General features: G+C 46.5%; 1 protein-coding gene across 1 annotated transcript; it reads left to right on the top strand.

Moving 5' to 3' along the window:
* The first annotated feature begins 1,057 nt into the window (after nt 1–1,057).
* Nucleotides 1,058–12,168, top strand: C1s (complement C1s). Its single transcript, XM_004643578.2, has 12 exons — nt 1,058–1,385; nt 2,262–2,384; nt 2,621–2,828; nt 3,011–3,188; nt 4,355–4,480; nt 5,413–5,612; nt 6,420–6,573; nt 6,935–7,050; nt 7,439–7,517; nt 8,372–8,500; nt 9,405–9,479; nt 11,063–12,168. The coding sequence occupies exons 2-12, from the start codon at nt 2,362–2,364 to the stop codon at nt 11,857–11,859; spliced, it is 2,085 nt and encodes a 694-aa protein (XP_004643635.1). The 5' UTR covers nt 1,058–1,385; nt 2,262–2,361; the 3' UTR covers nt 11,860–12,168.
* Nucleotides 12,169–13,525: the final 1,357 nt, after the last annotated feature.

Raw genomic sequence — 13,525 nt, 5'->3', positions numbered from 1 at the left:
AGATGCAGGCCTAGTACCCGACTAACCAGAGATAAGATGTGTGCAAGGCTGCCGCACCATGCTGCACCCATTCCCTACTCAGCATTCCTGAAGTCAGGATGCTTCTTATAATCCATAGAATGTCATCCTTTAATTGACAACTTCTTTATTCCAAGAGGTATATAAAGTAATGGAGAATCCTCAATTGAGGAAGTCTTGGATTCACTGGAATATAGACACAATGACAGGGGTTAGAGTGTTTGCTGAACACTCATAAGCTCCTGGCTTCAATTCCCAGAACACACACACACACACACACACACACACACACACACACACACACACCCTGTCTACCCAAGCATCCAGGGGTAGAAAGTAACAAAGGAGAAATGAGACAAGGAAACCTTTGTGGAAGACTTGTACAGGTCCACAGTTCTTCTATAATTCTAGACTCCAAAAATCTGTGAAAAGTAAGCCCCCTCCCCTTTTCTCTTAAGTTTGGTGCCAAAATTCATTTGACAGCAAAATCTGACTTTAACTGATGTGAATTACTTCATAATCTTTAGCTATTCTGCTTACTCTGAAGAACATTAAGTCGAGCTACAGAAATATTAATATATTTCATTGATAATGAAATGTTTTTCTAGGGCCTGGGGGAAGGTGGAAAAATTGTTGCTTGGTTTTGGGTCCATGCAGCTCATTGCTTCTGTAAAATTCTGTTATCTCCAAACATATGTAGCCCTGAGGGTTATGGCTGAGGGACTTCAGGTGGCATCCGAGCTCTACAAGGAATTATATGAGGAGGAATTTTGGCAGTTCACACCAGCTGGGATCAAGCTATAAGTCACTGTCTCACTTAAATTGGCCTTGAGGGCAGGGGTGGGCTAGACTTGAGAGGAATACAGTGCTCTCCCTGGATTTGTGACTCATATCTAGCCAGAGGGTTGGACTTTCTGAGTTTGGCTTTTTCTGTTTAGTAGCAGTCTCCTCCTTTTCCCACAAGTCACCTGACTTCTCTCAAAACCCTGATATACACCCTTGGCTGAAAAAGAGGATTAGGCAATCTGCGAAACTCCCCATTTCTCCTCTCCCCACGGAGCCCTGGATTTTGGGATCTCAGACCTGGACAGAAGATGTAGTTCTGGTTTCAGAAGCAGAGGGAGCTCCGAGATCAAGGTTGAATTACCCTTCCCTGGAGCGTGGTCTCCCAGCCCCCTCTTTGTTTTGATCAGGGAATTTTGGACATGCACGCCTATGCACAGAACCAGGGCTGGGAGATCAGCAGAGGTTCTTGCAGAGGGAGTGGCAAGGCCAGCCTGACACCTCAGGGAGGCCCCGGGGTTGCCCAGCATGACCGCTGGCTGGAGAGAGAGGACTGCCGCACTTGCTCCCATCAGCTTCTGAAGGTAAAAGCCTTATGAGTGAATTGCAGAGCTTTGATGGAAGAGAAAAGGAAGGTGGAGAAAGGTTTGGGGAAAGATAGAGGGCTGGAAAGAGTGAAACAAGAAAAGATAGAACAGAGACATTTCTTTTGCAGTAGCCAGGATTAAACTCAGGACCTTGTGCTTGCTAGGCAGCACTTATTCTACTGGCCTATCACCCCAGCCCCTTAAGACAGGACAGAGACAACCTCAGGCTGAGCCTTCTCACCCTATCCACCATGTACTATTGTTGGCAGGGTTAAAAGCAATTTTGCCAAGACTTTCCTAGGGACTGTCAGGAAATATCTTGTCTTTGTAGTAAAACAAACAAACAACCAACAAACTGGCCCTGGGACATTACTGTAGGAAATTTCCTTTACAATCCCATCTCAATGGGGGCAGCACTTCCCCCCTCAGACCACTTCTCCCAAGGTCCTTGCCCCACCCTATAGAAAGAAGCTTGTTCCCCCATCAGTGGTGCTTGGGGTATCCGTAGAAACACATGCACGATGAGCATGGTGGCCCAAAGAGGTGAGGGGACCATTGGAAGGGCGGGAGGCTGTGCTACCCGGGTGGGCAGAGACTCCTCACAGCCGTGGAAGTGGGGAGATCAGTCTGCAAGGGCGGGAGAGAGAGAGTCGGAGGGACTGAGAATGGGGCAGGAGGACAGAAGAGCAGGCTGCGAGAGACGACTCACTCCTTTGGAGAAAAATTGGGAGAAAAGCCAGAGAAGCAATGGGCAGAGAAGACTTAATTCTAGTCCAGAAAATTGGGTGAAGTTGGAGCAGGGAGGGTGTGAGAGGCCAGGGGTCACAAGATGGTGATTAGTGGTCTTGCTCTGTAAAACTGAGTTTTTCTTAGGAAAGTGACACTGAGCCCCAGGCGACTGTTCACCGCCAAAGCAAGTGCCTTTCACCACTTCAGCTCCAAAGTCCAGAGAAGCAGAGTCAGAACGGGTGACATGGGCAGATCACCAGCCATGTGGTGAGCAAGCAGGCATTCCAGAGATATGCTTGGCCCCTATTGCCCCTGGCTCCTGAGAAAAGGGCTCAGACCCAAAACCTGGGTTTTGGTTTGCCTAGGCCTTTTCTCTCGTCCTCCTTAAGCTTCTCTTCCCTGGCTGGATGGCTGCACCTTTCCTTTTTCTTTCCTTTCACCTATGAAGTACTGCATGAGGCCTGCATCCCTGGTGATTCTCCTCACTGTGCCTTCTCCCCCAGGTGCATGGTCCTGTTTTCACTTTGGGCCTGGGCTTCTGCAGAGCCTACCTTGCATGGGGAGATCCTGTCCCCTAACTACCCTCAGGCATACCCCAATGAGATAAAGCAAACCTGGGACGTTGAGGTTCCGGATGGGTTCGGGATCCACCTCTACTTCACCCATCTGGACATAGAGGTGTCTGAGAACTGCTTGTACGACTCAGTGCAGGTATGCCATGTGGAAGAGGCTGGGCCAAGGTGCGGGGATGTAGAAGTGGGTGCCTCAGGCGTGTTGTGACAGATTGAATGAGTCTGGTGGGAGTCAGGGCTCTTCTGTCTTTGTCCCTTTTTTTGGTTATCTCCATTCCAAATGATTAACCATTTTTAGCATCTTTATAACTCTTCCCTTAGATAGTGTCAGGAGGCATTGAAGAAGGGAAACTCTGTGGACAGAGGACCAGCAAGAACCCCAACTCCCCCATTATAGAAGAGTTCCACATCCCAAACAATAAACTCCAGGTGACCTTTACATCAGATTTCTCCAACGAAGAGCGTTATACTGGATTTGCTGCTTATTATGTTGCCATTGGTAAGATTCAAAAGAGTTGAAGTAGAAAAAATCTCACACAATACATACAGTAAGGATTCTTTGTGAAACTACAAAATATTAGCTAGGTATGATGGTGCACACCTGTAATCCTGGCACTAGGGGCACTGAGGCAGGCAGATTGCCGGGTTCAAGGCATGCCTGGAATACATAGGCTCTGCTTCAAAGTACCGAAGCAAAACAAAAAATAAAATATTGTTTTGTCTTGGGTCCATGCAAACATGTTGTTTTAGTGATGATGGTAATGATAATAGTGGATAAAAAATAGTAACTTAGGGACTGGGGAGATAGCTCAGCAGTCTAAACACCTGCCTGGCAAGTGCAAAGGCCTGAGCTTGATCCCTGGTACTGTATACTGTGCTGGCCCTGAAACCCTGGGCCTGCTGAGCTGGTCACTGAAACCGGGCATAATGTGCACACCTGTAATCCCAGTGCTGGGGAGGCTGAGACAGGAGTATCACTATGAGTCTGAGCTGTGTAATGAGACCCTGTACCGAAAATATAAATTAAAAATAAAACAGAAAAAACCTGTTCATTAAAAAAAAAAATAGTAACTTGTTGGGAATCGCTGTGAATTGGGTACTGTTAACAATATTAATAAGTAATATTCAGTGCAATACTTCAAGGTAGGTATCCTCATACAAAGATAAAGAAAGTGAGAACTAAGACAGTTAATAATACAGCAAGAATTGCATAAGGAATATATGGTTCTCAAACCCATTCAACACACAGCATTCAAACCTTCACAGTATGGATGTCTCTACACCGATCTTCAAGTCAAAATGGAGTTAGAAGCACTTATAAATTATTGTTCCGATTTGAGAGAAGGACCAACATTGTATAAAGTGGTGAATGTGTCCTCATTCCCCTGCAGAAGACATTTGTCTTTGGCACTGAAACCCTAAGTGGGAGAAGTTAGTGGTTTCTGGTGCCGAGTGCTCCCCACGCCTGTCCAGCGGCAGGGCAGCGCTCTGGAGCCATAACTCAGGAAAGTGATGTCCAGCAGTGCTACTCTGAAATGTGGATGTCTGAAGGCCTTGCAGCAATGAGTCTGTCTTACTTTTTCTTACCCTGGTAGGTTTGGGCTTAACCTCATGCCTCTTCCTGGGTTTTTATCCTTGACTTCAATTTTTCTTTACTCCTTATAGATATAAATGAATGCACAGATTTTGCAGACGTCCCCTGTAGCCACTTCTGCAACAACTTCATTGGTGGTTACTTCTGCTCCTGTCCCCCAGAATACTTTCTCCATGATGATATGAGGAATTGTGGAGGTGAGTTTGGCCCTAAGAGGGTGCACCAAGAGGGAGTGAGTGCTCAGAAAGGGCTTTGCCCATCTTCCAATTTAGATTCGGCTCACGCTTCAGTTGGCATCCATTCTCAGTTACCCATAAATTGGGAGAGGAACACAGAAGGGGAAGAAGATAAGCTGTGTTAGCCTTCCATCGCTGTGAGGAAATGTTTGAGAAGAACAACTTAAAAGGAAGAAATGTTTATTTTAGCTCATAGCTTCAGAGATTCGAGTCCATAGTAATTGTCTAATGTCTTTGGGCCTGTATCAAGGAAGAACATCATGGCGGGGTGTGTGGTGGAATCAATCTGCTTGTCTGTTGGTTGTCAGAGAAAAAGAGAGGGTGAGAGAGAGAGAGAGAGAGAGAGAGAGAGAGAGAGAGAGAGAGAGAGACAGACAGACGTGCACATGCACACACACACACACACACACACACAGTGAGACAGAGACAGACACAGAGACAGACTGGAGTTCCAATGTTTACTGAAGGACATGTCCACCCTGACCCAACTTTTTCCACTGAAAGCCATCTTCTAAAGGCTTTACCACTTCCCAATAATATCAAAGGCCAAGCCTTTATCATTCAGGAATTTAAGAGACATTTAAAATCTAGAGTATAACACAAGGGTATAGGATAAAGTTAGTTAGTTGGAGAAGAGAGGTAGATGCCTCTGAAGGGCCTGCCCAAGGCTATTCATTACCATGGACGTCTTCAACATAGCAAAATGATGGGAATCCAACAGGTACTGGAGATGTCTACTGGTAGATACTGGCTCCCCATGGACTACAGTCAGAAATGGGTTGTACAAGAATCTGAATGAGGGACTCTCAGTTTATGACAGAAGGGGTGGTAGCCTAGGGCCGGGATGTCTTTGCTTAGCCCTGTATTTGCTTTGCGTTCTCTTTCTCCCCCAGTCAACTGCAGCGGGGATGTATTCACTACGCTGACGGGGGAGATCGCCAGTCCCAATTACCCTGATCTGTACCCGGAGAACTCACGGTGTGAATATCAGATTCAGTTGGAGGACGGGTTCCAAGTGGTGGTGACTATGAAGAGAGAAGATTTTGATGTGGAGCCAGCTGACTCACAAGGGAACTGCCTGGACAGCTTAGTTGTGCGTGCTTGGCGATTCATTCTTGCCACCACCCCGGCTTGTGTAGAGAGATGATTATTTCTTCCTCCTCTCCTCTGCCCCTTCTCCCCTCCTCCTTCTCCTTCTTTTTTTCTTTTTTTTTCTTTTTTTCTTTTCTTTTTCTTTTTTTTTTTCTTTTTGTGTGTTACTGGGGATTGAACTCAGAGTCTTTGCACTAAGCCACATCCCCAGGTTTTTAAAATATTTTATTTCGAGACAGTCTTCCTAAATTCCTAAAGTTCCCAGGTTAGGCTTGACTTTTCAGTCTTCCTGCTTCAGAGTAGTAGGATTATGGGCATGTGCCACCATACTGGTGGGAAGTTTCTTCTTCTCCTTCTTCTCCTCCCCCTCCTCCTCTCTTCTCCCCCTTCTCCCTCTCCTCTCCCCCTCCCCCTCCTCCTCCTTCTTTCTTGTATTTAGTACAGGGTCTACAGGGTCTCACTACATAGATCACACTTGTAGTGATCCTCTTGTTTTTCAGCCTCTCAAGTGCTGGGATTACAGGGGTGCACCACCACGCCCTGTCTCAATGGCCATTTTAGAAGTTGGGGGGCAGCCTCTGCCTCTGGCTAAGTAGGTGCTTTAATCCGCTGAGGTATGTGGCCAGCAGCCTGGGAGATTTTTTCTTAAAGACAAAATTATCTTTCTTCCTGTCCTTTATTATTTTTTTATTTGCTCTTTTAGTTATTATTATTATTATTATTTTTTACTTTTATCTCCACGTTGCCGTTTAACTTCTTTCCTCTTATTATTTCTGTTTTCCAATTTCATCATTCTGTTTCCTTTCAGTTTGTTACAAGAGATCGACGGTTTGGTCCTTACTGTGGTAATGGATTCCCTGGGCCACTAACTATAGAAACCAAAAGTAATACTGTTGATATAATCTTTCAAACTGATCTATCGGGGCAAGACAAAGGCTGGAAGTTTCGTTACCATGGAGCTCGTAAGTAGCCTAGAAGTGCCGCTTTGGTAATATTGGAGTCCCTGGACAATGCAGAATCAAAACAGATTGTTGTTGGTAGAGGTGAGAGACCCTTCAGTTCCTCAGGAAGATGGAACCCTGTTGATGTTGCTAGAAGTGCCTTGCTGTGAGGAATCCTACTGTACTGATGATGTAGACAGGTTGGGGCTAGAGAGTTAGTAAAGCCATATTAAGTTGGAATGAAAAAAAAAAAGTTGGAATGTGAGGCACTGAAACTGAGGGCAACTCATGATTTTAGAAAATGTGAGAATGATATAAGAAAAATAGTCTCTAACTGTCTAGTAAAAACTCTTCTTCTTTTCCAATTTCCATCTTTTCTAAGCTATCTCCTGCCCTAAAGAAGTCTCTCCCAATTCAATTTGGGAGCCTGAAAAAGCGAAATATGTGTTTAAAGATACGGTGAAGATAATCTGTCTGGAAGGATTCGAAATTGTAGAGGTGAAGTATATTCAGCTTCTCTGCAAATCCATGGTCGCAGGTCAGGATGAACACCCAGTCCCACGCTTTTTCTGATGTCCCTGATAGAACAAGGTATGATCACCTTTGCCATGGACAGATTGGCTCAAGATCTTTGCCCTTGCAGGTCACAGAGCTCTTTGCCCAGCCTGACATCCTTGCTGTGCTTTGAGTCTTCTGGGTGGTGGTCAGTTGTCCTTTAGTCCTAAGTCCTGGGTGCTTTGGGTCATTCTGCTAAGATAATGTTTCTAAGCTTTTTTTTTTTTTTACTGTGAGGATTCCTTTTTGGTACAAAGCCAGATATCAGTTTCATTTTTCATTTTAAATTCTCATCTCTTTTTATAAATTAATGATGATGTCTATTCCCTAGGGACACTCTAGTGTAACATCTTCATATTCTACCTGTCAAAGCAACGGAAAGTGGAGTAGTTCCACAGTGAGATGCCAGCGTATGTGTCCCATCCATGTGGTACTATTATTTTTCCTTTCAAAGCCAACTACTGCAAAATCTGCACAACAAAATTCAAATGTGGTGGCCAGGCATGGTGGTGCATATCTGTAGTCTTAGCACCTAGAAGGCTGAGTCAAAGGATTGCCTTGAGTTTGAGACCAGGCTGGGCTACATAATGAGTTTAAGGCTAGTCTGAACTATATAGTGAGACCCTGTCTCAAAAAATTCAAATGTGATGCTGTGGTTGTGGTGATACAACAACTCCCAAAGCTGAATAGGAAGATCTCAGGTTTGAGATCAGGCTGGGAAGATTAGTGAGACTCTGACTAAAGTACAAGGCTGGGATGGAGCTCAGAGCGGACCCCTTGCCTAGCATAGGTGAAGCCCTGAGTTTCATCCTTACCCCTCTGTGCCCCAGTTCAAATGCATATGTTCTTCTTAGGCTTGTGAGAGAGTAATTGGATTTGAGAAGGCAAACCAGTCATGGATAATTTTTAGTTCCAGCTCTGGGCTGATCCCAGGTCCATTAAGCCAGTAACTTTCTTCTAAAGGAAGGAGATGTGGAATTAGTGGTTAAGACCCCCCCCCCCGTGGGTATGTTCTTGACGCCCACAGAATCCTCCACCAACTACTGACAACCAGGTTCCTCTCAAGCTTTTAAGGATCCATCTGTATTGACAGATCTTAGTAGGCAGGAGGGTTGGGAGGGCCATTTGTAGAGGCTGATGTAAGGAGATTGATCCTGGGGTGCTTATGGATTTGAAGAGGGGAAAGTTAGGATGGAACTGGCCCTGTGGCACTTCCTGGAAGGAAGGGGCTGTTGGACCATTAGTTTCCTCCCTTCTCTTGTAGCTGTGGACTGTGGTGCTCCTGAGCCCATTCGAAATGGCAAAGTTGAAGAACCAGCAGATACTTTATTTGGTTCTGCCGTTCGCTACACCTGTGAGGAACCATATTACTACATGGAACATGAAGAAAGTGGTAGGTTTCTTCTACCAGGGTCATGAGAGAGTGCGTGAGTATGGTAGAGGGTAAAGAGAAGATTAGAGAGAGAGTTTGTATAGAAACAAGGAAGGCAGAACTGACCTTGTCACCCTCTTAGCTTATAAGGATACAGCTTTCATGTGGGATGAGGATGTACTCAGGATCATTTGTGAGGAATCTTAGAGGCCAGCTCAGCTTCATAGCTGCAGCAGGATTTTTTTTTTTTTTTTGCCCGGGGGGGGGGGGGATCAAACTCATGACCTGTGTTTTCCAGGAAGGTTCTTATGCCCCTGAGCTATCTCCATGGCCTAGGAATTTCTTATATTGTCCACTTCATGTGGTTATCCATCTCTGGATGATGTTTCTAGGTGGAGGTTGACATGTTAATGATGATTAGTTTTCTTTCTCTTTTTCATTTCACTTTTTTTTTTTTTTTCTTATGGTGCTGGGGATTGAACCCAGGGGCTCATTCATGCTAGGCAAGAAAGTGCTATACCACTCAGCTACATATCCAGTCCATGACTGGCTCTCTTGATATACAGGCCTTGGTACTGGGGGAGACACAGTATGACTTAACTGTCCTTTCCTGTCCTGTCCTGTCCCATCCTGTCCTGACTTTTCCCTTCCCCTCTTTTTTTCTCTTATTTTCTGTTCCCACTTGAACCTTTCCCGGTCACCCTCATGGCCCTCTTCCCTACTCTGGAGACTGCTCTTTTCCTCCCTTTAGTAGGGTAGAGGGCTGAGGGGTTCTCTGAGGAGTGATCTGATAATTGTTTCTAGCTGACCTGACCTGACTGCCTGTCCAAGTCCCAGAGGCACTGAGGCAATACCCGGAAGGGCACATGGAAGGGAGAAAGCTGGTGTGGCAGTGGGTGTGACCATGTTCTTTGTGCTCTTCCAGCTGAGTACCAGTGCTCTGGTAACGGGAGCTGGGTGAATGAGGTGCTGGGCACAGAGCTGCCGAAATGTGTTCCAGGTAATCAGGACTTCGGTGGGGGTGGGGACAGGTGCAGGGGGTGGCAGTCACCATCTGAGAGTAGCTGTCACCCTCTGGATCTGGGACTATATCTGGTCATTCTGAGTCCTGTTCGGGGAGGTGGTGGTAACACCAGGATGTTGGCCTGCCAGGGATGTGGGGAATTCCCTCAACTGCCCAATTGGGTTGACTGGAAGGGAAAAAGGCAGCTGCTGGCAGTTGATGGCGGAGTCAGGGCCAGTTAGGCTGGCAACACAGATGCTTTAGGTGGATACAGAGCGGCTAAAAGCAGGCATGAAAGTTTAGAGTGAAGGATCATCACTGAAAAGCTAGTTAGAGCCCTGTGTGGTGGTACACGCCTGTAATCCTGGCACTCAGGAGGCTGAGGCAGAAGGACCATTGAGTCTTCAAGACTAGCCTGGGCTACAAAGTGAGCTCAAGGCCAGCCTGAACTGCATAGTGAGACCTTGTCTCGAAAAGACCAAAAAAAAGCTAGTTGTTATATTAAAAATTTGGATGATAAGAAGATACAGAAGAATAAATGAAATGAAGGATTATAGCTGGGTGTGGTGTCACATATCTGTAATCCCAGCATTTAAGAGACTGAGGCAGGAGGATTCCATGAATTTGAGGCTAGCATGGGCCACATAGTGAGTTCAAAGTCAACCTGAACTACATAGTAAGACCTTGATTCAAAAAGAAGGAAAAAAGGAAGGAAGGAAGAAGGAAGGAAGGAAGGAGTGGTAGGAGGCTCAGAGTTGAGTAGTGGGTGGAATTGGGGCAAACCAAATAGTAATATTGACACCCATGCTGCTGAGCACTTGGGTGCGTTTGTCACCCATGTCCTTGTGGCATTCCTGTGAGGTAGTATTATGCATGAATGAACTGAAGGTGAGGTCATGGAGTTCATAAGTGGCAAGGGATGGCTTTGAACCCAGGGAGCAAAGGACATAGATTTGCCGACTTGGTCTGTAGTTCACTAATGGGGAGTGGCAAAGTAGATGGCTGACTGTGTTGGGAACTCCACCAACTTGGAACCACTCTGTGGGAATGAGAGGTCAAGATCAAACCAGGAAAAGAGAAATCAAACCAGAGAGGCCTCTCTTTACTTCATAGGCTAGTGTGGGACTTCCTGAGAGGAACTAGGGCACAGCTAGGACTGAAGTAGCGGTAAGAGAGAAGGGCTTCCTCTGGGCCTCAGGAGAAGGTGGAAGCTTGCCCCCTCCCCAGTCTGTGAGGAAAGAGGCTCCCAGCTGGATCCCTGCTCTTGAGCTGAGTGCAGGTGTGAAGTGAGCCTGAGGGTAGCCTGAGGTGTGAAGTGGATCCAGCTGGGGTAGCAGAGGGTGCTAGTTCTTCTGGACTCTAACGCACAGGCTGCCCCTGCTTAGTCAGTCTTTCCTATAAGTCGGCTGGTGGCACTGGCAAGGGAACATCTAGGTAAGTCAGGGTAAATCATTTGTGGAGATGGCTGACTGTGTTGGGAACTCCACCTCCCAGTGGTGAATTATTCAAGTGGCTTGGAGATTTCTCAGGAGGTGGCATTGTTTCCTATGCATCCCCTCTTTGTCATTCTTCCTTCCTAGTCTGTGGAGTCCCCAGCGAGCCCTTTGCAATGTCCCAGAGGATATTTGGAGGCGCCCGTGCAAATATTGAGAGTTTCCCCTGGCAAGTGTTCTTCCGTTCTGAAAGGGCTGGTGGGGCCCTCATTGATGAGTACTGGGTGCTGACAGCAGCCCATGTCGTGGACAGAAGCTACCGCCCAACAATGTACACTGGGTTGACCCTGCTGACGGGCTTACACGAGAAAAAGGACCAAATGCTCACTGCCGAGCGTATATTTATTCACCCAGACTGGCAGCAGGTAACTGACCCAAGTTCACGAACCAATTTTGACAATGATATTGCGCTGGTGCGGCTGAAAGACCCAGTGAAGATGGGCCGGACTGTGTCTCCCATCTGCCTGCCAGACAGCCTCTCCCAATACAACTTCTCAGTAGGGGACCTGGGCATGATCTCGGGCTGGGGAAGGACAGAGAAGAAGGACTCAGTTTACCACCTCAGAGGAGCGGTACTACCGGTAACTGATTTAGAGCTGTGCCAGGAGGTAAAAGAGAAAAATCCCAAAGTGCACCCAAAGTCATACATTTTCACTCAGAACATGTTCTGTGCTGGAGGAGCGGGTGTGGACAGCTGTCAGGGAGACAGTGGCGGGGCCTTCGCTGTTAAGAAATCCCTTGAAAACAGCTCCAGATTCTACGTCTTTGGCCTGGTGTCCTGGGGAATCAAGTGTGGGACCTATGGGATCTACACCAATGTGCAGAACTATGTTGAGTGGATAAGGGCGACCATGGCGAATAACAGTGCCCCCCTCCAGGACTGACCACGCTGTCCTCTCTGGGGGTGGCCAGGCCCCTGTGCCCAGCTCCTGTCATCATCCCATCGTTTCCTCATGACTGAGCAGAGACGGGGGATCATGGTTAAAACAGAACGCAGTTGTCAGGGTACCTGGCTGGAGGTCCTGTTCGGCTGCAGTTGTGAGTTTCAGGTGTGGTCTGCGGACAGGCTGGGAGGGGCACTCCTGCCTGCTGCTATTCTCTAGAAGTTTTGTTTCTTCTTTACTTGTTTGAAATTATTTGCTTTTTCATTCTCAATGCCCAGTATCTACTTCCAATAAAGCATGTTTATAATTCAGTTCTGGCTGATTGAGTTCATTCCACATCAAGACTTCAGAACAGTGTAGGGGAGTGGAAGGAGACAGAATGTGGGCCCCCAGAAACTCAGGTTCAGTTATCACAAAACCAGGGAATTCAGCTTGTCTACTTTCTTCAGTGGAGATCTCTGATTACTGCGCTGTTGGACTTGGCTGGGTTCTTTTTTGTTTGATTAATTGGTTTTGAGACACGATCTTGGGTTGTACGTCAGCCTAGCCTTGAACTCACTATGTAGCCCAGGCTGGCCTCAAACTTGCAATTATTCTCCTGTCTCAGCCTCTAAAGTACTAGGATTATGGGTACCACACCGCATTTCTTTTGAAGTCCTGGAGATGCACCTAGATCTTAGACACAGCAGGACTGCCCTCTGCAGGCACCATGCACCTGGTGCCCCTGCCCCAACAAGCCCAGAGACCCAGAATTCTTTACTCTGAGGACAAGAGCGCTAACTTAGGATGATGATTGGCCTATGAAAAGTTGAGGATTCAAGCGAGCTCTGGCCTGTTTGGTGTGACAGTGGCTTTCAGGAAGGCAGTTTTTACCAGATGCCAACAGGGATGTGTTTGGGGCTTATCAGGAAGGGACTCTGATCTTTCATAGACCCAGAGGGCTGAGTACAACAGCTGACTTTAGGCTGGAGGGTAAACATGCTAGAACTCTAATAGGAGGGCCTCAAGAACCACAATAGTTTACAACACAGGCTGATGTCACGGCACCCAAGCGGCATAAAGCCATGGTGCTACTCCATGCAGTGCGATGGAACTGACAGTGCACTGGATTGCAGGGTTTTAGGTGGGAGAAAGAGGTTTTTTTCTGAAGAAAAAAGACATTGGAGAAATATTCACTTGAGAAACAAAGGGGGCATGGTGACATACACCCGGAACTTCAGCGTTCTCCAGAGGCTGAGGCAGGAGAATTGCAAGTTTAGCTCAAGTTGGGCAATTTAGTGATTTAGCAAGACTCTATCTCAAAAAGGGGGGGTGGGGACATAGCTAAGTTCAAAGGCCCTGGGTTCAATCCCTAGTGAGCCACCCTCCCAAGAAAAGAAAGATTGAGAAACATAATCTGTGGCAGAGACATTGCTTTCCTTTCCATTTTGTTCCTTTCCTTTCTTTTCCTTCTCTTCCTCTTCCTTTTTTTTTGTGTTTTTATTTTTTCCCACAATTTTAATGAGAAACAAATATCAATGAGACAGTTTCAAACAAAATTGGTAGGACAGTTTCAATAATTAACACATTGTGTACATTTTCCTAGTGGTTAATTGCTGTACAAGATGCGGACATGATATCCTATTTACAAACACCATTAGAACAAATCCCTCTATTCATTAAGAGA

Source organism: Octodon degus, unplaced genomic scaffold, assembly GCF_000260255.1.
Source record: "Octodon degus isolate 3935 unplaced genomic scaffold, OctDeg1.0 scaffold00178, whole genome shotgun sequence".
NCBI classification, from domain to species: Eukaryota; Metazoa; Chordata; class Mammalia; order Rodentia; family Octodontidae; genus Octodon; species Octodon degus.
This window is presented reverse-complemented; position numbering and strand designations above follow the sequence as displayed.

Coding starts and splice junctions, on each gene's coding strand:
- C1s (XM_004643578.2), top strand. CDS start 2,362: ATGGGCAGATCACCAGCCATGTG. Junction 2,829..3,010: donor GCTTGTACGACTCAGTGCAG/GTATGCCATGTG, acceptor CTCTTCCCTTAG/ATAGTGTCAGGAGGCATTGA. Junction 7,051..7,438: donor AAGGATTCGAAATTGTAGAG/GTGAAGTATATT, acceptor TCTATTCCCTAG/GGACACTCTAGTGTAACATC.